General features: G+C 39.8%; 1 protein-coding gene across 1 annotated transcript in view; it reads right to left on the bottom strand.

The window, feature by feature from the left end:
* Positions 1-27,463, bottom strand: part of CCDC186 (coiled-coil domain containing 186) — a 60,635-nt gene extending 33,172 nt beyond the window's left edge. The window contains 2 exon segments of the mRNA XM_043985547.1: positions 4,397-5,062; positions 27,256-27,463. Coding sequence (XP_043841482.1) covers positions 4,397-5,028 — 632 coding nt within the window. The 5' untranslated portion in view covers positions 5,029-5,062; positions 27,256-27,463.
* Positions 27,464-27,750: the final 287 nt, after the last annotated feature.

The following is a 27,750-nucleotide window of genomic DNA, read 5'->3' as shown; positions in this document are numbered from 1 at the left end:
AGTAGAAAAATGTTATTAATGAAAAAACTTAAATAATAGTAAAAAGTCATCAGGAATTTTGAATTAAATGACAGCTAATATAGTTAAACCATTTTAGAGGTGATGAACAAATAACTAAACAATTTATCTTGGAAGAAATTTATCTGGAAATATCCTGCAGACAAAATTAAACAAATCTGAAAAAGTAAATCAGTTCCCTGGAAACAGTCTGGAGGATAATTTTCTTTTCTACTTAATTTTAATTTTTAGATTGAGGAAATTATTCCTAACTAGTTTATATTAAACAAACCTTATTACAAAATAAAAACATTAGTCTAAACATTTATTGGATACCTGTTATACGCACAGTCCTATGCTTGGGTGCTCTGTGGACTATAAAAGAGGCCAGAACCTGGCCTCAAAGAAACTTAAAATGTGAATAACAAATACAAATACAAACAGTGTAAGATGGTTTGCTATAAACCTCAAGTATAGCAGATGATGAATACGACTAAAAACCTTAGGAGAATTCAGATGAAGTGTTCACTTCCTGATAGTATTATCAAGGAAAGTTTCATAAAGCAGGTGACATCTTAACAGTCATTAAAAATGAACGGGGTGGGGGGACAGCAGCTAGGTGGCACAGTGGATAGAGCACCGGCCCTGGAGTCAGGAGTACCTGAGTTCAAATCTGGCCTCAGATACATAACACTTACTAGCTGTGTGACCCTGGGCAAGTCACTTAACCCCAGTTGCCTCACTAAAAAAAAACAAAAACAAACAAACAAATGAATTGGGTGGGGGGTGGGGGGGTGGAGCTAGGTGGCACAGTGGATAAAGCATCAGCCTTGGACTCAGGAGGACCTGAGTTTAAATTCAGCCTTAGACACTTGACACTTACTAGCTGTGTGACCCTGGGCAAATCACTTAACCCTCACTGCCCCACCCCCACCCCCCCAAAAATTGGGGGGCCCCCCCCGCACAAAATCTATATCTTAGATTTTGTTGTAGTATTCTAACTTTTCCTGGAATCAAAGGTCCATCTGTGTAAAGACAGATTTTCTTCATATGCTTCAACCAAAACAACATTCACAACAGATTAATGCAGAGTTATAAGAATTCAGCTATCTTCTACTAAACCAGACATTAAAGAAATTTGGAAAAATATGTAAAACAATGCCACTCTTCTCACTAAATTGTTTTGAGAAAATTCTTTTTCATTACAATGTTACTTTTGTTAACATGCAATGGATTTATTATTGCTATTCTTAAATTAATAAATATTGTAAAAAAGAACAGTTTTAATGTTTAATGATAAATATCTAGAAATATAATCCATATAAATAAAAGCTCCTTGGGATCCTCCATCATTTTTCTTTTCTTTTTTTTTTTTTGGGTGAGGCAGTTGGGTTAAGTGACTTGCCCAGAGTCACACAGCTAGTAAGTGTCAAGTGTCTGAGGTCGGATTTGAACTCAGGTCCTCCTGAATCCAAGGCTGGTGCTTAATCCACTGTGTCACCTAGCTGCTGTGATTCTCCATAATTTTTAAGTGTAAAGGGGTCCGGAAACTAAGAAATACTACTGTATTTTAAGTAGTGTTCCGTCAAGGAAATATTTTGTTTCTTGAGGAACAAAAGGGGGGAACGAGGTAAAAAGTTTTAACAGTCGGTTAGATAATGGAGAGACGCCAGTTTTGGGGTTTTTTTAGGACCACCCTTTTGGGGAGGAGACCAACAGCATTGCCTGCTGAGCACTCGACTTCTGACTTCCTGGGTGCGAGCTTAAAAGGCAAGGAGAGAATGGAAATGGGAGCTTTTTCCTGCTCCGCTGGTCTCCTGGCTGCGCTGCACAGACAGATGCGGACTGGAGTTTGACTCGGCCCGGCTCTCCGTTAACAGCACGCGCTTGACTCGGTCTCTCTCCCCAAAAGTGGCCTTGGGTTTTGGTGAGTTTTATACAGAATATAGACTAAGCCTAGACTTAAGACGATTTGTATTGTATTTCTACTTTCCTATCCTTCTAATCAACATCACCTTGTGACTACCGTACAATAAAGGCTCTATCTAGAAAACCAGAAGCTTCTTCCATTTACTAGTCTGGGAGATCAATTAAGGGAAAGGTTAAGTAGGGGAGATTTATGATCTAATATCCAATTTTAATCTCACAGTAGGAACATATATATATAAACGCAAAGGCATTTAATAATTGATTTGGATATTCCCTCCAACAATGCAGATTACAACCTATTCATGCCTGCTTCCATCTTTCATAAATTTGCCACAGGGGGTTCACCCAACACGGGGAGCCCTTACTTTCTGCTGACATCATAAGGACACTGATTGATCACTTGGGCTGTTATCCTTCTACCTTACCAAATGACAAGCACATCCTTTCTTTCTATCATCCATTTCCCTAATGACATTTTTTTACTCCTGTGTTTCTCATTAGTTACACACTGTAGCTTGCTCACATTGATATCATGGATCTCTCCAATGCCCTCAGTGTGATATTCATTTTCAGTTCTTCAAGACTCTCAAGTTCCATGTCTCACAGCCATACAATATCAGTAGAATGTTGGTATTAAAAAGATGGACCTTCGTTTCCAGGAAAAGTTATAAGAGAATACTACAATAAAACCCAAGATATAAGTAAGTTAATCTTGTAAGGACATACAGGATTAATTAGAGGAAGAAATGACAGGAAACAGATCAGTTGGGAAGATATTCCAATTTGGCCTATGATAAACTTAATAATCTCTCTTTCCCCTGTTACTACGCTATGGATCCCTACCTGGTACTCCCTCTTTTCCCTTGAAGTACCTTTTATATTTATTTTTACAAGCTGTTCCTTTCAATGTCCTGCACCCTACTCCAATTCACTTTCTCAAAGTATACACTATATGCTTTCTGTTCCAGAAACTGATGTTTTCTTCCTGTTTAACTTCAGTCATTTTTCTACAAGAATATTAAAGCTCCTGAGTTACTTCTATGTTACAATATTTCAGGTATATGTATGTCATTTCATTGGTGTGGATATCTACCAAGACAGATCATAATTTATTTTGTCTGCCAACTGCTATGGTCAAAAAGTGATGAGCCTCTCCAAAATTAGCTAGATGAGTTCTTGGATGACAGACATACAACTAAACACCTTTGAGGCTTGGTTGGTTTTGCCAAAACTTGTACTCTATTGTCTTGGTCTTTAAGAACGCAGCATTATCTCTATACCATAATAAGACATGGAGTAGGCTTTTAGTAGAGGTAACTCTACTCTCAAGTATAAGGGAAAACAAATTACTTCCCTAACTAATGAACTTGCACATAATTAAAATAGCATTGGGGGCAGCTAGGTGGCTCAGTGGATAAAGCACTGGCCCTGGATTCAGGAGGACCTGAGCTCAAATCCAGCCTCAGATGCTTGACACTTACTAGCTGTGTGACCCCGGGCAAGTCACTTAATCCCCATTGCCCCACAAAAAAAAAAAAAAAAATAGCATTGTCCTCTGGATTGCTGTTTTTTTTTTTTTTTTTTAAGATTTCAGATCAAGGAGTTGCATTTCTTGGATTAGATCTCAGTTAAATGAAAAAGCTAAAGAAATTCATTTTCTTGGTGTTGTTTCTAGAGATAACTAAATATGTGACATTTTTCTAAGAAAAGTTTTCATAGGGGGCAGCAAGATGGGGCAATGAATAAAGCATGGGCCCTGGATTCAGGAGGACCTGAATTCAAATCCAGCCTCAGACACTTGACACTTGCTAGCTGTGTGACCCTGGGCAAGTCACTTTAACCCTCACTGCCCCACAAAAAAAAAAAAAAAAAAGAACAGAAAAGTTTTGATAAAGTTATCTTATAAAAATTCAAGATATCTGATGAATTTGTATGACTCATGTGGGAAAATGTGCCCCCCCAAAAAAAAAGTTGAAAATCCTAATGTCCACAAATGGAGGCAGGCTCCTACCAGTCTAATAAAGGGCTGCCACCCCTCTCTTTCCCCAGGGGACCAAATCACATGATGGATACCCAAGGCTAGTGATATGGGGGAGGAGTTTAGAGGGCTGTCTCTGTGTTGCCTCCCCCACTGGCTACACTGCATTCTGACTGGCTAGTTTTTGGTGCCAAGGCAATGGATTGTAACTGGGGAAGAAGGGAGGGGCCAGCCATGTTAAAGGATAAAAGGGTTCAGGGGCCAAAATTTCGCCGCCATTTCCATTAGAGAGCTGGCCCATTCTTACGAGAACATAAATGAAAACCTTTGATACTTCTCCAATACAGAGTCCCAGAAATTTTTTAATGGGGTTTCTCACAACTCAGCACTATATTATCTACTCACCAGGTCTTCAATGCTAAAGTATTATTTTGACATTTAAAATTTCTTTCTCCGATAACTTGGCCAATGGATTTTTAAGTCAATACTTACTTCTTTATAGTATGCTCCTGTTGCAGATATTTATCTTGTACACATTTTTCAAACATAACTAAAGCACGTTCACCCTTTTTCATTCCATTGGGTACTCTATGTTCATTTGAAAGTTCTGCAGATAAGAGTTCCGATTCTATTTCTTCCAACAAATCTTCCTGTGCTGAAACATTTTGTATTCTTGAAATAAGTTTCTTGGTGCAGTCTGTATCATATGGACTTTCTGAATAAGTCTTTTCATTGGATATTTCTGTAAGCTTAGGTGACCCTAATTCTTGTAATATTTCTGTTAGTGTTTGTTCTGTTCCATTTGTTTTTGATACTTGCTCTGCAAAATCTCCACCAGGAAAATGAGTTATTCTCTGAGATTTTTCCTCATATGTGTCTGCTTTGTTGCAAGAATTCCCAACTCTACTATGATCTAGTGAGGAATCCTTTTTTGTTTCAATTTGATCACCTTCAGGAAGCATAAGTGAAGTCATCTCTTTTTTTGATGGAAGCAGTTTAGAATCTTTGTCTAAGCTGCTCTCTTCATCTCCAGGTAAACAGCTTGTGGAGCCTTTTGTTGCAGATGAAATAGAAGGTATATTCTCTGCCTCTGACAAGCTAACTGGCACCAATTCACTCTGCATTTCTTATGATCTTCTGATTTTCCTTGTTATAAATCTAAAAAGGAATAAAACCAAAAATATCACATACTAGCTCATGAATGAAGTATTTATTAACAGCTTACTGTGTACAAAGTGTTATGCTAAGTGTTGGGGATACAAATAGAAAAGTCAGACAGGCCCTGCTCGTGAGGAGCTCACATTTTAATGCAGGAGAAAACATACATAGCAAGTTTCGGCAGCAGGTCAGATAGAAGGTCCTCTGGTCCATATGGTGCAAAGCAGATGGGAATGCCTCTACTTTAATGTCATTTATATCATGTGACATAAGAGATACACATATTATGAAGTATACTACATGTGCCCCTTCCCCCTAAACCCATGTGTGAAGTGAAAGAGGACATAAGCCAAATATCTTCCCAAAAGGGTGACTATCCCACAAGGGCTACTGCAAGAATGACCTTTTGCTGCCTTCCACCTGGGCTGTTGGGGATCACAGGATCATAGAAGGAAAGCTAAAAGAACCTTCAGAATCCATTAGGTCTAAACCCATTTCGCATATAAGGAATTTGAGGCCCAGAGAGGTTAAATCACCTGACCAAGGTTATAAAGGCAGTGAGTGTCAAAACAGGATCTGAATCCTGGTTCTCTAACTCCAGAGTTAGTGTACTTCCCACTGAACCTTTCCCAACCAGGGCAGTGACACTGACAGCAATTCAGACAATAAGAACCCATCTGTTAATTTTAGTATTTCCTACCATGTTTATTCTTAATCCCCGAGACTCTAGAGACAAAGTTGACAGCTAGGAGGTAGAGCTAGAGAAATGATGATTACTTCCTTTAATTCTAAGGAAACAGACCATCTTAAGAGCTTGAAAGAAAAGAATGGAAGAATAATGTTTAAGATAGAAAGATTAAAAGGGTATGAGGGAGAAAAAGTGTATGAGGACGGGGGTATGGGTATTAAAAGGGTATGAATCAGGAGAAGACTTATTATTATTAACTCTGAGGGCCTTCTTTTACAGTGTATTTTTTTGACTAAACACTGATTTCATCTATGTGAGGAATCCCAAGTATGGCGACATCGCCCAAGCATGCAGTCTTTAAGGGTTGCTGGGAGCACCAACAGGTTAAGAGATGTGCATGCCATAGTCATACAGCATGTTATATGTGTCTGAAGCAAGACATGAAAGTTCATCTTCTTTACTCCAAGGCCAGCTCTTATCTACTACACCAGTTTGTTTCTCATTGTATCACTCCCCAACTCACCATTGCAGCCAAAGCAGTACTTAGTCAGGGAAAAATATACATAACACATCACAGAGAAATAAGGACAACCAAGTCCTGGTATTAACTATATCCTACTCTACTGTGAGTGAGATTTTCCCCATCCTTTAGTTATAAGAGATTTACCAAAGTTATAAGTGATTTGATTAAGATAATAATCAATATTAACTGAAAAATTGTAATTTATTATATTTAGATATTATTTTATTACAATTATATAAGGTCAAAAGGTTGTCTCTCTTCTGTCTAACTTTCCAATGTCAAGCATTAAGCAATATCACAAGATTCAGTAGTCAGCAATGCTATATTTTAGTAACCATGAGTGACATACTTTACTCTAGGAGTTCACGAAGCTCACCAGTGGCCTGACAATGACCCACCCTATTGTCATCATAATGCTGACATTTATGGTCACTTAGGTAGTTCCTCATATTTCCTAAGAATATGTTTTAATTTTAGAACAGAACTAATCAAGATGAATACTATATTGTATAAGTGTAACTTTTGGAAGGGTATATAAACCCATGGATTTTGTAACTCTGGGTCTTTCAGGTACAACACCTGGATGACCGGCTTTATTGGGAGACTAGAACTCTCAATAAACCTATTGGCTTTGTTGGGGGACTAACCCTCTCTCAATAAACCCATGTGCTTCAGCCTGGAAACTTTGTTGTTTTGTTCTCCTGTCGGACTTAGAAATTTTCCCAACACTACTGTAGTAATAGTGACAGAGAAGTGTTTCAGGACAGAGCCAGCTCAGAAGGGATAAAAGGCAGGAGAATATGCTTTTCAGATTGGCAGGGGATCTGGGAAGTTCCATGATGATTTGAACAAACATTCTCAACTGTAATAAATATAGGTACAAATAAAATGTGGGTGATCCTAATTCTAGGAACCATGCCTCTTTCAGGGTAGAAACTCCTTTTGCAGACCTACTCCAGAGTAAAAGGATAAGAAAAATCAACATTTAAAAAATACTTGATGAGCATATAAGTAGTAGAGCGAGCACTCATCTATTCAATCAGCTTTTATTGAGTACCCACTATCAGCAGAGCACTGTAAGAAAGCAGGGTAAGGGATATACACAAAGAAATAGACTTAGTTTTCTCTTCAGAGAGTGTAGTCTATTGGGATAAAGCATATAACATATCTACAATTGCAAAGTGAAACATGTTTCTATAAGCTGTGCATTGATTTCTCAATGAAATCCTCTAACCATAGTTAAATTAAATTTGGGTGTCACAGATCATTGACTCTTAGGAATATTAAGAGACTTTAATAGATAATCTAATGTTCATCCCCCCTCATTTTATATATTAGAACAGTAAGAATTGTTTTTCAGATTTCATGAAAAAGTCAACTACTCAGTTATCCCAGCAAAACAAATGAAACACACTGAGCTCTAGAAACTTCACTTTGTTCAGTCCAATGCAAACTGAAATCATTAAGTTCAGAGTAGATGTGTGATCAGTCATAAGGTTAATCAAGAAAGATACTCTGGAATCCGTAGATTTGGTGGGGGCTTAAGTCTTCTAAAACTAATCAGCCAAGAAAAAGAAAATTAATTCCAGGTAAGCAAACTAACATGACATGGATAGGTTTGTATATTTATAATATTGCTAGAATTTTTTAAAAATAGTAATAATTTAACTGAATTTTTTAGCATGGCAATGATATAATAAAAACAGAAAGAAAACTTGTCTAGCACTTGTACAGCAGAGAGGTTCTGAAATGTTCAGAGCTTGATGCAACAAACACAATGTCATCCACAAAAAAGAGAGTCCATCCTCAACTTGAACTCTACTGCCTCTTCCACAACAGTAGCAAGCACCTTTATATAGTAAGCATACCTCTCAATGTTTTATGTCTCTTGTGATTATCAAAAGGTATAACAAGAGGGAGCAGCCAGGTGGCACAGTGGATAGAGCACCGGGCCTAGAGTCAGGAGGACCTGAGTTCAAATCTGACCTCAGACACAACACTTACTAGCTGTGTGACCCTGGGTAAGTCACTTAACCCTCATTGCCCTACCCCCCCCCCCAAAAAAAGATTAAAAGGTATAACAAGGTTCTCTCTCCTCCTAAGTTTCAAGTAATCTTGTATAGTTGTGACACATGTATGGAAAATACCTTATTAGGAAAGAGTATTTATGGTGGTATTTTGCTCTCGCAAATAACTTCTGTATGAAAATATTATAATTGATAACTATATCCTTTCTTCCATCCATATTTCATTTTTCATTTATCCATAGCTAGCACCTTTTAGGCATTTAATCAATGCTTATTGAAATAAATTACAAGGAAAATATCCAACCATTCTGGAGAGCTATTTGGAACTATGCCCAAAGGGCTATAGAACTGTACATACCCTTTTATCCTGCAATACCACTGCTAGGTTTATGTCCCAAAGACATCCCCTCAAAAGAGAAAAAGACCTCTTTGTACAAAAGTATTTAGAGCAGCTTTTTTGGTGATGGCTAAGAACTGGAAATCAAAGGAATGCCCATCCATTGGGGAATGGCTAAACAAGCTGTGGTATATGATGGTGATGGAATATTATTGTACTATAAGAAATGGCAAACAGCATGATTTTAGAAAGGCCTGGAAAGACTTGTATGAGCTCATGTGTATAGTGAAGTGAGCAGAACCAAGAGAACCTTGTGCACAGAGACAGCAGTACTGTTTGATGAAGAACTGTGAAGGACAACTATTCTCAGCAATACAATGATCCAAGACAATCCCAGAGGACTGATGATGAAACATACTGTCCACCTCCAAGGAAAGAACTGATATTGACTGAACAGACTGAAGTGTGCTATTCTTCACTTTAATTTTTCCTTTTATTCAAGTTTTCTTGTACAAAATGACCAATGTGGTAATGTTTTACATAACTGCATATGTATAACCCACATCTGATTGCTTAACACCTCAGGGAGTGGGGAGGGGAAGGAGGGATAAAAGTTGGAACTCAAAACTATAAATAAAAAGTTTATCATCAAAAAAAAAAAAAAGATTGCAAGGCACTGCACTAGGTACTAGGGATAGAGACATGGACTAAACCAGTGATTTTATTGAAAAAGTATACTCCCAGATCAGGAAACTTAGAATGGAGCCTTTTCTGTAATTTCTAGTTTTAAAGCTTGCCTGAGACATTAAGTGACTCCCTAGGGTCACACAGCCAGTGTGTTAGAGCTGGAACTTGAACCCAGGTCTTCTTAGCTCCGAGGCCAGCTAAGTCTCTCTATCTGCTACACCTTTCAGGTGCTGAGGATACAAAGACAAAAATAAAATAGTCCTTGCCTCAAGGAGCTTACATTCTATTAGGCAGAATACAACCTGCTCATAAATACAAGTAAAACTGAGGAGGGAGAGAGAACAAACAGCTGGAGAGGTACACTAAGTAGAGCCTGAAGACTAGGATTCTAAAAACTGAAAAAGAGCAAAAAGATGGAGCACCCTGTGGGAACACACAAATGTTGAAGATGGAATACAAAGTTCAGGAAAAAGCTTTCCAGTATGGCAAGAACAACATTTGTTGATAGTAATAAAGAAATAATTTGGTCAAAAGGTATGTAGGAGGCACACTAGTATCACAGGCTTCACTAAAATGACTTAAGAGCAAAACATTCAATCCAACTCAACAAAGATGAAAAGTAACAGTCTCTTACTTTCAAGGGACTTACCAACAAATAAAATGTAAAGACAATTAAGATGCAAGGGGGAGCACCGGCACTGGAGTCAGGAGTACCTGAGTTCAATCCGGCCTCAGACACTTAACACTTACTAGCTGTGTGACCCTGGGCAAGTCACTTAACCCCAATTGCCTCACTAAAAAAAAAAAAAAAAGATGCAAGGGGAATTCTTAAAAGTAATGCAATGGAGAAATTCAGATATTTGTTAAGGAATTTTCAGGAGAAAAAGGTCACTTTCAGCTGTGGAAAAAGATCTGATTTGTTTGTTTTTTCAGGCTGAGAAGATCGGGCTAGAAGTCTATGAAGGTGGTGGTACCCAACTGAAGCCTTGAAGGAAAAGCAGGATTTCAACAGGCAGAGATATGGAGCGGAGCATCTCAAGCATGGTAAATAGCCTTCAGAAATGTTTGGAGGTGGGAAGAATATAGGAATAAGCTGGGAAGTGACAAAAATTACAGTTTAGCTGGTACTCAAAGTATGTACAAAGGAACAGCTGGAAATACCAAAATGGTACACTGAAGCTAGACTGAGGAGAGCCTTAAATGCTACTAGGCTAAGGAATTTCAATCTTATCCTACAGGTTATGGGGAAAAGAAAACTGAAGAAAACTTCCCTTCTGAATAGGGAAGTGACATGTATTGTTTAATTTATGAAGTGAAAGTTTAGATGGCTACAAAAAATAAAACAAATCCTTAGGGCAGCTAGGTGGTGCAGTGGATAGAACACTGGCCCTGGAGTCAGGAGTACCTGAGTTCAAATCTGGCCTCAGACACTTAACACTAGCTGTGTGACCCTGGGCAAGTCACTTAACCCCAACTGCCTCACTTAAAAAGAAAATTAAAAACAAAACAAAACCAAAAAAACCACATCCTTAAATACAGACTTTAGGGTTGCAAGAGAACTCAGTGATAATATAGTTCATACATATTGATAACTCCCTCAAACATCCTAAATTCCCAGTTCCTAAACCCTATTCTTTGCCCATGACTTACCTACTCCTCTACCCTGCCTCTGCTATACACAGAGATAGTCATACCCTTGATCTTGTCATCACTATGTTTCCACTTGAATGTTCATGAACTCTGAAATTCCTTTATCTGATCATGGTCTATGATTATTTCACCTTTCCCTCTGCCATATTATAGCCCTGACCCTGTTCTTATACTCACTGTGACTGCCAGTCCCTTTCCCCTCAGTTCTCTCTCAGGCCATCATCCCTGAACTGGCTATACTCTTACCCTCTTCACCTTGACCCCATGGTGAACCGAGTCATTTCTACTCTATCCTCTACCCTCAAGTCCCTTGCCCCCTTACCCTTCACTGATCTTTCCCCATGTGTTGCAGAAAGAGACTGGAAGGAAATCACAAAACCAAGCTGACTGTGTCCTCTCCACATTTATGTTACATAATCTCGACTGGGCCCCTTACTGAGGCGACGTAATCTTCTTAGCCTCTCTTCTGTTCACTATCCCACATACCAAAGTGGTTTTTCCAGTCCTCTTCATCTCTCCTCAAACTTTCTATTGCTCCTCCCCCCCCCCCCCCGGAAAAAAATGGAAGTCTTTTGCTCAGAACTCCCTTTTGTTCCTTCCTTCTCATCTCACATCATCACTCAGATTCCTTCCCCACAATCTCCTCCTCCGCCTGTCTCACATGAAGGTGGCCCTTCTCCTTGCCAAGGTTACATGCAAACATACGCTATACATAAGTGGTTACATTCCATCCCATCTTTTTCAGCCCAATGACCCCCTTCCCTTTTCATCCCCACTTTCTCAATAATCTTTCTCAAGTTAGCAGCTATTTCTTTATTTCTATGTATAAGGGTCTTTTCTCACTCCTCATACTTTTCAAATTCTCTACAACCTTTGATTACCCTTTTCTCCCTGTTACCCTCCTCCCTCTAGGATTTTGTAGCATTGCTCCCTCCTGGTTCTTCTCTACATCATCTAGAAGAATCCTCAAAGGCTCTGTCCAGTTCCCTTTCTCCTCTCCCTTTATACTATGCCACTTGGTGATCTCATCAGGTCCTATGAATTGAGTTATCCTCTCTAATCAGATGATCCTCAATCTATTTATCCAGCTCTGTCTTCAGTTTCACATTTCCAGTTGCCTCTTAGATATCTTGGACATTCCTTAGACATCTTAAGCTCAACATGTCCAAAGCAAAACTCATTATCTTTTCCCCAAAACCCTTCTGTCTTCCTATCTTCCATAGTACTATTGAGAGCATCACCATCCTCTTGAGTCTCCCAGATTTGCAATCCAAGTGTCATCCTCAACAATTCACTGTCACCCTGTATCCACCAATGTGTTGCCAAGTCCTATGTATTCTGCCTCCTCAACTTCTCATGAACATCCCCATCTTCCTCCCTCACCCCACACTGTGACCTCCGTGGTACAGGTTCCTCATTACTTCACACCTGGAATATTGTAGTAGCCTTCAAGTCTTTCCTCACTCTGGTCCCTCCTCCACTCAGCTGTCAAAGTGGTTTTCATAAAGTTCAAGTTTGACCCCCTTTGCAGTAAACTCCCTGTGGCTCCCTATTATCTCCAGGATCAAATCTAAAATCTCTGTTTGGCTTATAAAGCCCTATGTGACCTGGCCCCTCTTCTTATATTACATTCCCCTTCCAGGGACTCAACAATACTTTGACAGGTCTTCCTTTGGTTTCTGACATGTAATACTCCATCTCCCTATTATATGCATTTTCAATGATTGTCTTCCCTTCCCCAGAATACTCTTTCTCTATATCTGCCCCCTGGTTTCCCTGGCTTTCCTAACTTCTAGTTTCTGCTAACATCTTGCCTTCTGCAAGAAGCCTTTCTAGTCCCCCTTAATGCAGTGCCTTCCTTCCAAAATTATTTTCACTTTACCCTGTATATATCTTGTTTGCATTTAGAGCTTTTGATTCTGCCCCTGAAGCCTAACGGAACAAATCAAGGGTATGCATAGCAGAGGCAGGGTAGAGGAGTAGGTAAATCATGGGCAAAGAATTGGGTTTAGGAACTGGGAAGTTAGGATGTTTGAGGGAGTTATCAGTATGTATGTATGCTGAAGCCCCCTAGAATGAGGCCAAGAGTTGGGAAGGAGAGAATGACTGTGAGACAGGCACTGAACTCATTGAGGAAGGAAGGAGAGTATACTGGAGGTGGGTAGATAATAGCTAAAAGAATTTTGTTTGGGTGAAATATGAACTGAATTAATCTCAAAGAGAAGTTACTGATTAATGGAAGTAGGAGAGCCTGGAAGTAGCAATGGAGAGCAAAGAGTATTCCAACTCTCCTCCAACAGCTAATGAGTTTGGGGTGGGTGGAGAGGTTAGCATGAAAAGTGTACACAGTGCTGAAAAGGGGGTCCAGGGAATCTGTGTCATCAGGAGGAAGTCTCTGGGTGCCAGATGGAAAGGCAAAGGGAAAGATTTATGATGAAAGCAAGTTTATTATTTATGGAGCAAACATTCCAGAGACCACAGTACAAGAGGTGGGTGAAACTTGAGTGGGATGTTGGTAGATTTGGGTTGATTGATGGGGACAGAAGCATGCAGTGGGGGATGGGAAATGGAGTTTGTACAATGATAGCTTAGGTGCAAAATCACTGGTATGGGGAAGATATGATGAGGTAAGAGTTGAGGAATGAATTCAGGTAGATTATCATCATCCCTAGGGGGCCAGGCCAATAGTTGAGAGCCAGCATTTAGGCTGGGTCTTTTTAGGCTATGGAGGTTCAAGGTAGGGATTCACCAATCACTGAGTCAGCCTCAAGGTAACATAGTCTTAGGGAACCAGACAGCAGGTATGTAGATGAAAGGCAAGGGTGGGTGAGAAAAGGGGCAGTGGGCAAGGCAAATACTGTGGGGTTGTAGTCGGCCAGGGTGCAGGCTACTCTTTGAATCTGGCCAGTCAACCAATTCTCTAGCTACCTAAGTATACTATTCACAGTCTCCTCTCTTTTCTGTAAAGACATCATGAGACTTTAATCAGTCAACAAGCACTTAACAAGCATTTACTATGTGCCAAGCACTGTGCTAAAAGTTGAGGATACTAAGAAAGGCAAAAACATAGTTACTGCCCTCAAGAAGTTCACATTCAGTGAAGGAGACAACATGCAAATAACATGTCCATAAAAGATATATACAGTGTAAAGAAAAGGTAATCTCAGAAGGAAGGCACTTGGGGAGCACTAGGAGGGAGGAGATGAATGAGAAAGGGGGAAGGCCTGACAAAGGCCTCCTATAGAATGTGGGATTTGAGCTGAATTCTGCTAAAGTGAACTAGAGCAACACATTCCTCCAATTTACCAGTTTAGTGACTGTAAAAAAAAAAAAGTTTTCATGGCGTAACCTATTATTGATAAAGCCATGATGGTTCCTTATAATCATTACTTCTTTTCCTAGGGATGAGGTTGATGAGTTCATATACAATAGATAGAATTAGTCACTTTCAGGTATCTTCAATTTAAAAATATAATTTGTAGTACATTACTAAGGAGATTAGGACAAAAGGAAGTTTTATATAGTTTGGTTTAGTCATGACACTTTGAGATGCCACTGGGAGATTCAATTCCCATTAACTGTATGTGTGTTTTGGGGGTTTTGTTTTGTTTTTTGGTGGGGCAATGAGGGTTAAGTGACTTGCCCAGGGTCACACAGCTAGTAAGTGTCATGTTTCTGAGGCTGGATTTGAACTCAGGTTCTCCCGAATCCAGGACTGGTGCTTTATCCACTATGCCACCTAACTGCCCCCAATTCCCATTATCTGTAGCAGAAAACTTCCCTGAACCAGTGAAGAAGTCTAATTGGATGCAATATTTGACTGGTGTTTTGTACAGTATTTTTCTATATATCTGTGTGGCTGTATCAGACATGCCTTATAGTCAAGGCAATAGATGAATGTCTAAAAAGTATGAAATAATTACACTTGAAATATACTAGGAAGAGCTCCATCACTATCTGTATGACCTTGAGTAAAGTCACTTTATCTTTCTGGCTTTAATTTCCTCCTCTGTAAAAGGAGGGGGTGAAATTAGATTTCTAAGGCTGCTTACAGATCTAAAAGGCTCACTAGGTGCTGCAGTAGATGTAGCACCAGCCCTGGAGTCAGAAGGACCTGAATTCAAATTCTGTCTCAGACACATTCTAGCTGTATGATCCTGGGCAAGTCACTTAATCCCATTTCCCACAGTTCCTTATTTGTAAAATGATCTGGAGAAGGAAATGGCAACTCACTCCAGTATCTTTGCCAAGAAAACCCCAAATGGGGTCACAGATCACTCAACACAGATCTAACCAACATTCTAAGTCTGAACTTAGAATACTTAAAGAAATTCTTCAGTGAATCTTTTTGTAATCCATCCACGAACAAAAACTGAGTAAGAATGACCCACATATCCTAGAATAATGTCAGTACCTCCCAACGACATTTTATAGGTACATGTCATATAATTTATCTTCCATGATATCATTGTGGAATACAGAATGGATGTTCAACATCCCTAATTTTCTTTAAACAACTCATTATTTTACTTCCCATTCATGAATTTATTGTAACTCTAAGTTCTCCTGTTATTATTTAGCAGATTTTGAATGAAATAGCAGATTTGGATGAAATTTTGGGATCCCGATTTAGTCTCTTAATATATCAGCTATCCTTCCCAGCTTTATGCAACCATCTAAAACTGGTAAAAATGCCATCTACTCCATCCAAGTCATTGATTAAAAAGTATAGGAACGGGGCAGCTAGATGGCGCAGTGGATAGAGCACCGGTGTTGGATTCAGGAGTACCTGAGTTCAAAGCTGCCCTCAGACACTTAACACTTACTAGCTGTGTGACCCTGGGCAAGTCACTTAACCCCAATTGCCCCACAAAAAAAAAACCCCAAAAACAAAAAGTATAGGAACAAGGGGTAGCTAGATGGCTCAGGAGGGAAGGCCTAAGTTCAAATTTGGCCTCAGACACTAGCTGTATGACCCTGGGCAAATCACTTAACCTGTTTGCCTTAATCTACTGGAAAAAGAAATGACAAACCACTCTAGTATCTTTGCCAAGAAGATCCAATGGACAGTATTGGGACATGGAGATCATGAAGAGTTGGACACAACTAAATGACTGAACAAAAATAGGAACAAGGACAGATTTCTGGAGACATCTATTAGATCCATTTACTCTCCTCTTTGGGCCCTGTTATTCAGGCAAATCTGAATCTACCTATCTTATCCATAAGCCCATGAGGGTTCTCTGTCAAGTGCCTAATAGAAATCCAGGCATATTATATCCACTGTATATTCCTTTTATCTAGCTAATAATACTATCAAAAAAGAAACTGAGGTTAATCTGGAATGTAAACTAATAATATGTCATCTTTTCTGTCTTCCTGACTCCACTATGGGTATTAGCTAAAGGTCAGTCTTCAGTTATCTTTTTATGATCTCTCTATTAGAAAACAGACACTTCTGCAGCTTCAGTGATCACTTTTATGCATGTAATTCACAAATCTCTTTAAAACCTTAATTTCTCTCCTAAATTCCTTCCATCCATGTATCTCCCCCTTTAATTATAGACCTGCTGTCAATCATAGTATCATAGAGTCAGAACTGAAAGGGAACTCCAGAAGAAGCCCCTGTTTTGCATCTGTAAAGGAAACTGAGGCCCAAGGAAGTTAAGTGACTTGTTCAATGTTACACCGATACTGTCAAAGGTAGAATTTGAACACAGAGCCTCTGACTTCCAGGGCATTACTATTACTGCTACAAACAGCATCTCTTATATATTAATAATCAATAGGCTATGGGGGCAGCTAGGTGGCACAGTGAATAAAGCACTGGCCCTAGATTCAGGAGGACCTGAGTTCAAATCTGGCCTCAGACACTTGACACTTACTAGCTGTGTGACCCTGGGCAAGTCACTTAACCCTCATTGCCTTCCCCCGCCCCCAAAATCAGTAGTCTACTTGCTGCAGAAGTCTCTTTATCCTTTCCTTCAAAACTGAAATAATCCCAAATACCATACTTCTTGAAAATGTCCAGTTCTTAATTGATTCACTTAGTCCCCAGGGAAAAGTACTTTTTATATACTGATTCCATTTAAGGTGTCCAGGACTTGGTTTTGTTCCTTGAACCCCTTTCAAAATAATAACAAGAACAATAAAATGTGTTGTGAATCCCCAGGCTAATTTAATATATTATTCATAATATTATTATTTTTTTTTGCTTTTTAATGGAGCAATGGGGGTTAAGTGACTTGCTCACTGTCACACAGCTGGTAAACGTCAAGTGTCTGAGGCTGCACTTGAACTCGGGTCCTTCTGAATCCAGGGCCAGTGCTTTATCCACTGTGCCACCTAGCTGTCCCTATTCATAATATTCTTTGCAATTATTTACCACTTAAGGAGTCACTAAAGAATTTTTAGTTCAAACCCCCTGAATCATCAAGGGGTTCATGAACTACTAAATGGAAAACTCCATGTCTCTATACACTCACTCCCAACTTCCCATTCTCTTTCAATTTGCCTTCCATTCCCCAGGGTTAAGTGACTTGTCCAGGGTCACACAGCTAGCAATTGTCAAGTGTCTGAGGCTGGATTTGAACTCAGGTACTCCTGAATCCAGGGCCAGCGCTTTAACCACTGCACCACCTAGCTGCCCCAATTTGCCTTCCATTTTAAGGTCACCAGTGGCCCTTGTAATCACCAAATCTCAGTTTTTTCTCAGTTTATTTCTTCCTGGACCTCTCTCAAGGTATTTCACAATGCTGACCAACCCCAGACATGCTTTTCTCTCCAGATTATTCACGATTCAAATGAGAATGTATGTAAAATGCTTTGCAAACATATAGAGATAGATAAATGTTGTTACGGCAACACACTCTTGGTTCTTTTGCCTTGGTGGGTTCTTCTTTCTATTCCCTTATGAAAGGGCCACTTCCAAATGGTCAGGAATCTAATCCCTAGCTTCTTAAACTGGGGATCTCGACCCCATATGGGGTCCCATGACTAAATGTGGGTATTGTGAAAAATCTGGCAACAGTAAAAGGTTATGTATACCTCTTTTATATAGTTATGTACCCGGGGCCATGTAAAAATTTCTCAGGTGAAAAGGGCTCTGGAGTAGAAAAAATTTAAGCCCTGATCAATCTACTCCTTAAAATTTCAATGACAACCTGTAATCACCCCTAGGCAAATAATTTCCAATCTCCAAATCTACTTCCAATCTCTTTTCAGTGTTGCTAAACAGATATGCCCAAAAAGTAATTTATCCCAAACCAAACTCATTATTTCTCCCCTAAAACCTCCCTTCTAATTTTCTTATTTATATTCCCTATATGATTTAAACCACAGTGCGACTCTTCCCCTTCATTCAATATTCAATGGGTTCCCCAAGTCCTAATTCCAGCCTTCATCACCTCACCTGAACTACTGGAATAGCCCCCTAGTCAGGAAAATAGCATTTCTGTCTCTCCCTTCTTTAATAGCCAGTTGTCAACACTGATTTTCCCAAAATGCAGTTGACCAAGCTGCCCCTCCTACTCAATAACATTCACTGTACCCCACTTCTTCTAGGACCAAATATAAATTCAGGTTTGGCACTTAAAGCTTTTTATAATTTGACTCCAGCAAACCTCTAGTTTCAGTTGCTCCACACCCCAGTCATTCTCTCCCTAGGATTTCCTAACAGAACATTATCTTCCATCTCTATGCCTCTATACGAGTTGTTCCTCATACCTTTACTTCTTCCTCTAGAAATCCATGATTTCCTTCAAGATTCCACTCAAGAGCCATTCTCTTGGCTTACCCTCCATCCCCAAGATTACCTTGCATAAGTTTTGTGTTGTGTCTATCTACAGACCTATCTGTGAGCATTCTGTTTCACACCTTCAGAAGGCAAGCTCCTTGAGAGCAACAACTACCTCACTTCCAATTTGGATCCCAGCACCTAACATAACAGGGAAGTGCTAATCAATGCTTGATTGATTCTACTTCCACAAATCTCACATCCTTCCCTTTCTTTCTATTACCACTACCATCACCCTACTTCTGACCCTACCAATCTCTTCGGAGGAACATCCCCCTCCACCTTTCCTAATCCTTTTCACTCTTTTCCATTCTGATTTATCCTATATGTTACTGTCAGATTAATCTTTCTAATGTATAGATCTCATAACATCACTCCATTGTTCAAAGGCTTTCTATTACTTACTGAGTAAAGTTCAAACACCTTGACCTGGAATTCAATGCTCTCTACAATCTGGCTCCAGTCTACCTTTCTATTCTTTTCATATTACTCCTTGGCACATAATACCACACTGCAGTCACTGTTCCACAAACATCATGCACTTTTTTATGTCTATGCTTTTACTAGACTTTCCCTTTGCCCAGAATGTGCATATTGAAATTGTATCTAGCTTAAATGCTATCTACCTGCTCCATGAAGTTTTTCCTAATCTTCCTCTCCCATCAGTTAGTTTCTCTCTCCTTAAACTCTTCTAGTACTATATCTCTTTCAAGTAATTACCATATTCTATTTGTACTATATAATTATTATGTACTCCTTATCTTCCCTACAAGATTCTAAACTTAAGCGGAAGAACCCAATATTATAATGCCCTTAATGTACCCTCAATGTAGAGTTTTGCGCAGAGTAGATATTCAACAAATGTTTGAATTATTATTATTATTGGAATTGCCTTGAATTATAATTAGGGGGGAAAGGCAAAAATTAAAGGCGTAAAATGAAAGGAGCATGTTGTACTTATAATCCTTAGGAAGGAAAAGAAAGGAGGTAGGGAAGAGATATTGGGGTCAAACAGCTCCCCATCTTAGCTACAGAATGGTCTGGCAATCGTCCTAAGTGAGTTGGAATGGGAAGGGGGGTTAGATAAAAACATGCAACTTAGGCTCAGCACATTTTTAGGTCATTTATTCAGAATCTGGGCAGTGTCTATAAACCCCCAAAGTAGTGATACATATACAAAGGTCTGAAAAATGAGATAAAAACAACCTAACTTGCCTGACTTTAGGTAATTTTTATATGTAGGAAAAATGTTATAGAATATTTAACACCTTGAACATACAATCTCATAATTCCATTATTTTCCATTTCAGAATGTTTTATGACACAGTACTACAGGACCAATTCACACTTCAAAATTATTTCAATGGAGTGGGAAGTGGTTTCGCTCTTACTGGAGCTCATCAGCTGTAGGTAACTGGTCAGTGAAGTTTATCTGTTTATTCAAATTATCTTAAAACATTCCTCACACCCCTAAAAAATCAATCACTTTCCCCCATTCCCAGTAATTTCACAGCAATTTCACTTAAGACCTAAATAGATCTCACTTCTAACAAACTGTTTTCTATAAAAGAGTCAAATAAATGAAAGAAAAAAATTCTTTAATAAGGTGGGTTTTTTTTTTCTGTCTGGTAGCTGAACTAATGAAATTACAAACAAAAAATAATGCACACTGTAATCTGGAAATTGATAATGTTGAACATTATCAGAAGAAATATGAAACCCCCATTACAGGAACCACAAATATATTTCCAATGGAAACCCCCAAATGATCTGGTATTATAAATTGTATCATTATTCCTTTAGTTAAACTAATCCTATACTGTTGGTCAAAACACTAAAATGTTATCCATATTCTATGTAGGATAACATTTAGAAAATTATAGTATTTTATTCATAAGCAGTCTGATTCACCTTTTTCAGAAACTATACTATAAATAAGTGCTTGTGCAAAGTCAACATAAAATTTGTCTTTTGCAAGAAAAACCCACTTCCCTTAAACCATTCTCCAAATGGAGGCCACTGCCTCTAGCCATCCTCAAAGGATAAGGCAGAAAGTTGATAATTCTTGCTCTTTACCACCAATCTCCAAATGTTTCCCCTTTTAAAAACCCAGAGGATTCTCCCCCAACTCGGTCACCATCTTCTACCATACTCTACTGTTTGCATCAACCTTGTTGACACTCTTCTACTACCATGTCTTTACTTTATTATAGTTGTGGACTTCATCTCTACTCCAGTTTACTCAAATGCAAGCGGCCACACCACATCAAAGAGGTACCCTACCTCTGATATAGGAAATACTGGAAATTGCCCACTCTGAGCAAATCTTTACATTCTTCCACATCTTCCACTGTCTCACTTTTGTAGAATTTGCTCATCAACCTCAATGTGACCTCCAGTCTCCTTTGACCTCTATTTTCTCAGTCCATTAGCTTGTTTCTGGTGTCATTCTGCATATACTCTTGCTAATATCCCATAATTTCTCACTACTTTATACCTATAGCTAGCTCAGCAATTCCTTTTTTTTGGGGGGGGGGGCGGGGCAATGGGGGTTAAGTGACTTGCCCGGAGTCACACAGCTAGTAAGTGTCAAGTGTCTGAGGTCAGATTTGAACTCAGGTCCTCCTGAATCCAGGGCTGGTGCTTTATCCACTATACCACCTAGTTGCCCTAGCTCCATCATTCTTGATCCCAGATAAATCTGTCTTTCCTGTTCCCAAGCCAGAGAAAAAGCAACTCTCAAATTGTCTCTATTTGATGCTTGCTGCTAAAAAGCACTTAGAGCCCAATGAGAATAATCATTTTTGTAAATCTTTAGTTATGTGTCTCTACATTCCCAAGGGTGGCTGTTTCTTCCTCAAGCAAGTCCCTTCACTTTCTACAAGTAACCACCTAATTAATAAGGCAGACCACTAAACACTAAGTTCCTTTAAGTTCTCTCCTTTCCCCTTCAAAATAAAATGTTTTTGAAGAAAAACTTGAAGTCAAGTAATACAAATGAAGGATTGTGAGGTATTCTAACAGCTTGCAATCTAGTAGCAGGGGGATAAGGCATACAAAAATGTCCTCATTCTTTCTCTCATTTCTATTTTTCCTCCCACTCTTCTAAATCATTAATTCATAGATTAATCTCACTTCCACACTTTGTATTTTCCATACTTTCTTCTCCAATAGCTCCTTCTTTTGGCTACAAAATGTACTCAGGTATCCTATACTTCAAAAACAAATCAATATAACTTGCTATCCTAACTTACAAATATCCCTTTCCATTAATAGACAAACTCCTCAAAAATATAGTCTACTCTCATTGTCCCTACATAACACATGGCTCATTTACCCTTAATACTCTTGAAATCTGCTTCTGCCCTCACTACTCTACTGAAATTTTGTTAAGGTCATCAAATTCAAATAGTTCAAACAGCAAATACGACAGCTTTTTTTTTTTTAAAAACTCTCATGTTCTATGACTACTATTGACAGCATTTTACTACTGGTAAGGTATTCCTTCTTGTTATTCTCTGTTTCCTTGACTTCTGCAGTTTATCATTCTCCTCATTTTCTTCTTAACTCTATGAAGCTTTTCCCTCCTCCTTTCTTGTTTTGGCTTTTGGGGGGTTTTTTTGGGTCCCTTTACTTCATAAACATTGGTAATCCAAAGGTCCTCCTTGTATTTTCAATTTTTTTCTTAAGTCAAACTTATGATTTCATAGGTGTAAGGAGATCCTAGTAAAGAATTATTGTAAACAATGCAGATCAGTGATTGTTCTAAAACAGTCTTAGAAAGTCATTCGGGTAAAGCAAAGGGGGCAGGTTATGTCAAAGGTAGCATTTGAACCCAGGTTTTCCTGAGGACAACTTTCTATTCATCACACTATTCTGCCTCTCAAAGTTAAAGTTAACATTTCTCAAAATCAATTCATTTTGCTCCCAATCCTGCTCCTCTTCCCAAACTCCCTATTTTTATTAATAGGGCAGTCATTCTTCGAGTTTGGCTTCAAATCTCCCTTAGTGCTTCCCTAACCTCTAACTTCATAATCCAATTGAGTGCTTAACTGAGATGATTTTGTTATTGTTCAGTTGTTTCAATCATGTTCAACTCTATATCCTCATTTGGGCTTTTCTTGGCAAAGATCCTTGTGTGGTTTGCCATTTCCTTCTCCAGCTCATTTTACAACTGAGGAAACTGAGGCAAACAGGGTTAAGTGACTTGTCCAGTTTCAATCAGCTTGTAAATAACATGTCTGGAGCTAAATTTGAAGGTGTCTTCCTGACTCCAGGCCAGGGCTCCCCTCAATCCACTTCACTCCCTAGATGTCTGGCAGGTGCCTCTTTATTTCAGTTATTCTTTATGCTCACTGCCACCACACCAATTCTGGTCCTAATTGACTTCTTTCCTGGACTGTTAGAATTGATCTATCTACTCTCTCTTTTCAATCTACTGCACACCTGACTGCCAGACTAATCATCCTGAAGCATTTTGTTGAGTCATTTTGTGTCCAACTCTTCATAATCCCATTTGGGGTTTTCTTAGCATAGACACTGTAGTATGTCATTTCCTTCTCCAGCTCATTTTACAGATGAGCAACAGAGACAAACAGGGTTAAGTGACTTTCTCAGGGTCACACAGTTAGTGTCTTAGGCCAAATTTGAACTCATGAAGAGAAGTCTTCTTGCTTTTGGGCCTGTCACTCTATCCACCATGGTACTTAGTACACTCCTGAAGTATCTCTTGATTATGTGATGACATTATACCTTACTTAAAAACCAGTTACCCAAAACTTATGATAATTCATGATTTTCATAAGATTTTTTTTTTTTGATGAGGCAATTGGGGTTAAGTGACTTGCCCAGGGTCACACAGCTAGTAAGTGTCAAGGGTCTGAGGCCGCATTTGAACTCAGGTCCTTCTGAATCCAGGGCTGGTGCTCTATCCACTGTGCCACCTAGCTGCCCCTTTCATAAGATTTTTAGATCTGGTCTAGGACTCCTTAACCAGGGATCCATTCTCCCCCTGCCCATCCCCCCCTCCCCCAAAAAGGGTCTGTGGATAGATTTTAGGGAGGGTCTTCCAACTTGGATGGGGGGAGGGGAGAATCTTTATTTTCATTCACCTCTAACTGAAATTTGGCATTTCTTTCAATTATGTAAAATTAGACAACAAAAAAGACCTACTATTTTATTGTATATTTTTCAACTCAGGTTCCAGAATTACAATCACAATATTTAATTCAGCAGGTGTCCCAAAGCAAAAGAAAAACAACAACAACAAATTCTGGCTTGTGCCTCAATCTCAGAATTAACAAAAAGTTTCTCAGGTGGTCAGCATGACTGCCTTACACTGAAGCTTTTTAGTTGATGTTTAAATTTTGCTGAAATCTTCATACTATATACATAGAAACTCAAAATTGGAACACGAGTGAGTAGGGAAACGTCTAAATAGGTAGATATTTAATAGCAACTAAGCGCTGGACAGTATGCTAAGCATTTTGTGAAAGACTCATTTTTATAAGGGGAGAATAAGTGGTTATCAATCCATAATATAACCAATTAAATTGCAGGAATGTTTTTTCAGTTTGTGGATTATTCAGAAACCACTCCCTCCACCCACAGCAGGTGATAAATTTTGTGGGAAAGGTCAATTTATTGCTAGAGAGTCCATCTCAGGATCAAGAAGACATGAGTTCAAGTTCTTCTGTCAGGATCCTAAAGTAAGTCATTTAACTTTTCTGGCTGCCAAACAACTCTCTAAAACAGGGGTATTGGGTTGTTTGTTTGTTTTTACTGTCACAGGAAAATTTGTTAAAGCTTATGGGCCCTTTATCAAATGCCAGATATCTAAGATGATAGGCTATTTGGAATTTGCATCCCTGAGAAAGTACAGTTTAGGTTCTAAACAGGTAAGGAAAAAAAAACACCTATACCCCCCCCTTCCTTAAACAGAAGGTACACCTTATCTGCTGCTGCTCAAGTGTACTGTTTTGCCTTCAGAAGGCTTAAAGGAGAGATAGTTTGTCCAAACTGATCTAGGGAGACTAACCAATTCTATAGTTTTTCATGTATTCTTTTCATTCTCCTAATAATAATAAGAGGGTAAGTTCCTCAGGAACAGGGACTACATTACTACAATATAACTAACATGACAAATAATAGACTCTTACTATATGCATTTATGCATCACTCTCCCGAAATGTGGATAATAAAGTAAAATAATATAGCAAAAGTAGTAAGCCTACTAACAGGTTTATTTGGAATTCAGGAATCATGCTGTAGTTTATTATTTTATTTTTTAAACTTTATGCTATAAACATGTAAATTAGGGTTAGGGTTAGGGTCTATGGAACCTGACACAAAGATCAGGGTAAATCCTGTCACCTGACACTACTCCCCCCCCAAAAAAAAAATGAAAAAGGAGGGGAAGAGAGGAAAACTGCATCAAGCTAAGAATGTTCTCTGTAATAAACTGACCTTAGATCAATTAGAAGATATTTGTACATTAGTAGGACTTCTCAGGAAAACAGGTGTTTTTGAACATTCACAAAATTGCTTTATCATACCCTAGAATCACTTAAAAAGTGCTTTAGTACAGTAGTATATTGCACTTCATGTTGTAAGTAAGAACTCTAGCTGTTTATCTAATTTGGTATTCTAAAATATTTTCATAGCACTCGTTTTAAAACAGTGATTACATTCTATCTTATGTTATAGTTATTTGTTTATGCTTTTCTACCCTACCAAACTGAAAACCTGAGGGAGATCATGTTTTATTCATCTTTATATGTCTCTCACACTTTCTTGCAAGAGTAGGTACCCAATAAGTGTTACATGAGTGCTCAACTGTAAGCAAATATTCAATAGATTCTGACAAGTCAAAGACCGCAGAAGTACTTTTAAAAGGATAAAAAGGTTTCTAAACCACACTAGTGCATTCTCCTCATGATTCATTAACAACAAAAAAATCAGAAATGCTAAATGGGATTGTGGCCTACTGACTGTATAATAAAAAAACATACTTAAAGTTTTCCCAAGGTCCAATTGTAGTTATTATTAGAGATGGTATTTTAAAAAATTATGTTGTCAAGAGAAAATGTTAACATGGACTTCCACTCGGTTTTCACTCTCCCGTAGGCCTCCCACATCCTTTAATTCAAATTAATCCACGTGACTATGCCCAGAAAAACAAACCACGACAAACTGCTATTTCTAATGTTAATGTTTTACAATCACTATTCATCTTTCCGCAAGAACAAAGAAAGTCATGAAAAGTAGCTCAAAAAGTAGCCTATACACGTTACACACTACAGGCAGACTGCTGCACCATGCAAATCTCACAGTTTCCCCAAAGAAAAACCAAACTGAATATATTCAACAAGACATATGCGGGTACCCTGCACCACACACGACATACCTGAGCGCTTAGCACTCACTAGACAGCAGAATCTCATAAAACCAAATGCTTTCCTACTGAATAATGAATGACTTCCTGAATGGCTACCAAAACAGCACTTACTGAAAACAGGCTCACTTGCTTTCCGGATACCTTCTGTGAGAAGTCCACCCAATCTGAATTTGGGGGAAGGGGGGAATGGGCTGAAGTGGCATTTACGCGCTAACAAAACTAGTACTCCAATCAATCAACAGGACATAAAACAACTATGCCAAATGCTTTCTTATCTCATCGATGCAGAAGAACAGGCCGGGAATGGGACTGCAAGCGCCAGCTTTCTTTCTACCACTTACTTACTCAAGTATTCCAGGTCCCCTTTTTCTAGACGGTCCTACCTCAGTTTCTCGATCCGCCTCCCTTCTTCCAACAGTCACGAGCTCATGAAATCTCTCGGTCGCCCTCAGCTTCTGAAAAGCGGCAGGGACAGGGAGGCTCTGCCCGCATCCCCTTTGTCCCCACTTGGAAGGAAGTGGCTCCTTAACTACCCGACGCCGCCACAACAAAAAGGCGTGAGAAGTCGGAACGACAACACAACACAACACGAAGGATACAGTTTAAGGCGGGCAGCCCGGCAGGAGGCAGCAGGCGACGGGCCGGAATCACGACCCATGCCCCCGGCACAGCTCCGGGCTTCGCCTCGCCAGCCCCGAAGCTCAGAGTTTGTATCCGATTCGCTCTTACCTCCCCCTTCCCCTATGGCAATCGGTGCCGGGGAAGAGAAGGGGCGAGGAGCGCGGGGATACGGGGCTCACAACTTTACCGACACCCTCTTCCCTTCCCCCTCCATTCCACCCGGAGAATCCAGACCAAGCGCTCGCTCCGCCTTCAGGGCCTCAGAACGTCCCCGTCGCCCCCACTCCGGGCTGGGCCCAGGGCGTGGGGAATGGGGCGCAGGGTCCCGGCCTCCTCCCCCCCCCCCCCGCCCGCTCCCCTCCTCCGAGGGAGCCTCCACGACCCAAGGATTCTTCTTCCCAGCTCGAGCTCGACTCCCCTCAGGGAACTCCCCTCCTACTTTCGCCCAGCCTGCTACAGAGACTCTTACCGGGCAGTGAGGCAATCGGCTAAGTTGTCAGCCTCTCCATAGCGAGGTCTGGAAAACCGAGAGAGGGGGGGGACAGTCCAGGCCGGAACGGGGAAGGAGGCGCGCTGAGGAAGGCCAAGAATGTTATTCTTCACCGGCCGCAGGTTTCCCCAAACCCCAGCGGAGCTGACACATCAACAAAGATGGCGGCGACGCCGGACGCCGCGGAACCGGCCACTAGATCCATCTGGGAGGGAGGGGCGGGGACTGCTGGAGCAGCCAATCAGCGTGGCGCTGGCGACGTGACGAAAGGGCGCACCTTGAGCCACAGTGCAACCTGTCTGCAGTGGGCAGGGCTTGGGCAAGGCTCCTCCCCTCTCCGCTTCAGTCACCTGGTTTGCGGGATTACGAGTTTATCCTAGTTTTTGCTTGCTATTTATCTGGGAGTTTGGGTTACCTGAGGCAATTACACCTTCCTCTTCTCCCCCACCCTCCTTTAGCCTGAAACCTAAGCAA

This window comes from Dromiciops gliroides, chromosome 2 (assembly GCF_019393635.1).
Source record: "Dromiciops gliroides isolate mDroGli1 chromosome 2, mDroGli1.pri, whole genome shotgun sequence".
NCBI classification, from domain to species: domain Eukaryota; kingdom Metazoa; phylum Chordata; class Mammalia; order Microbiotheria; family Microbiotheriidae; genus Dromiciops; species Dromiciops gliroides.
The sequence above is the reverse complement of the archived record's forward strand: the minus strand, read 5'-3'. Positions and strand labels throughout refer to the sequence as shown.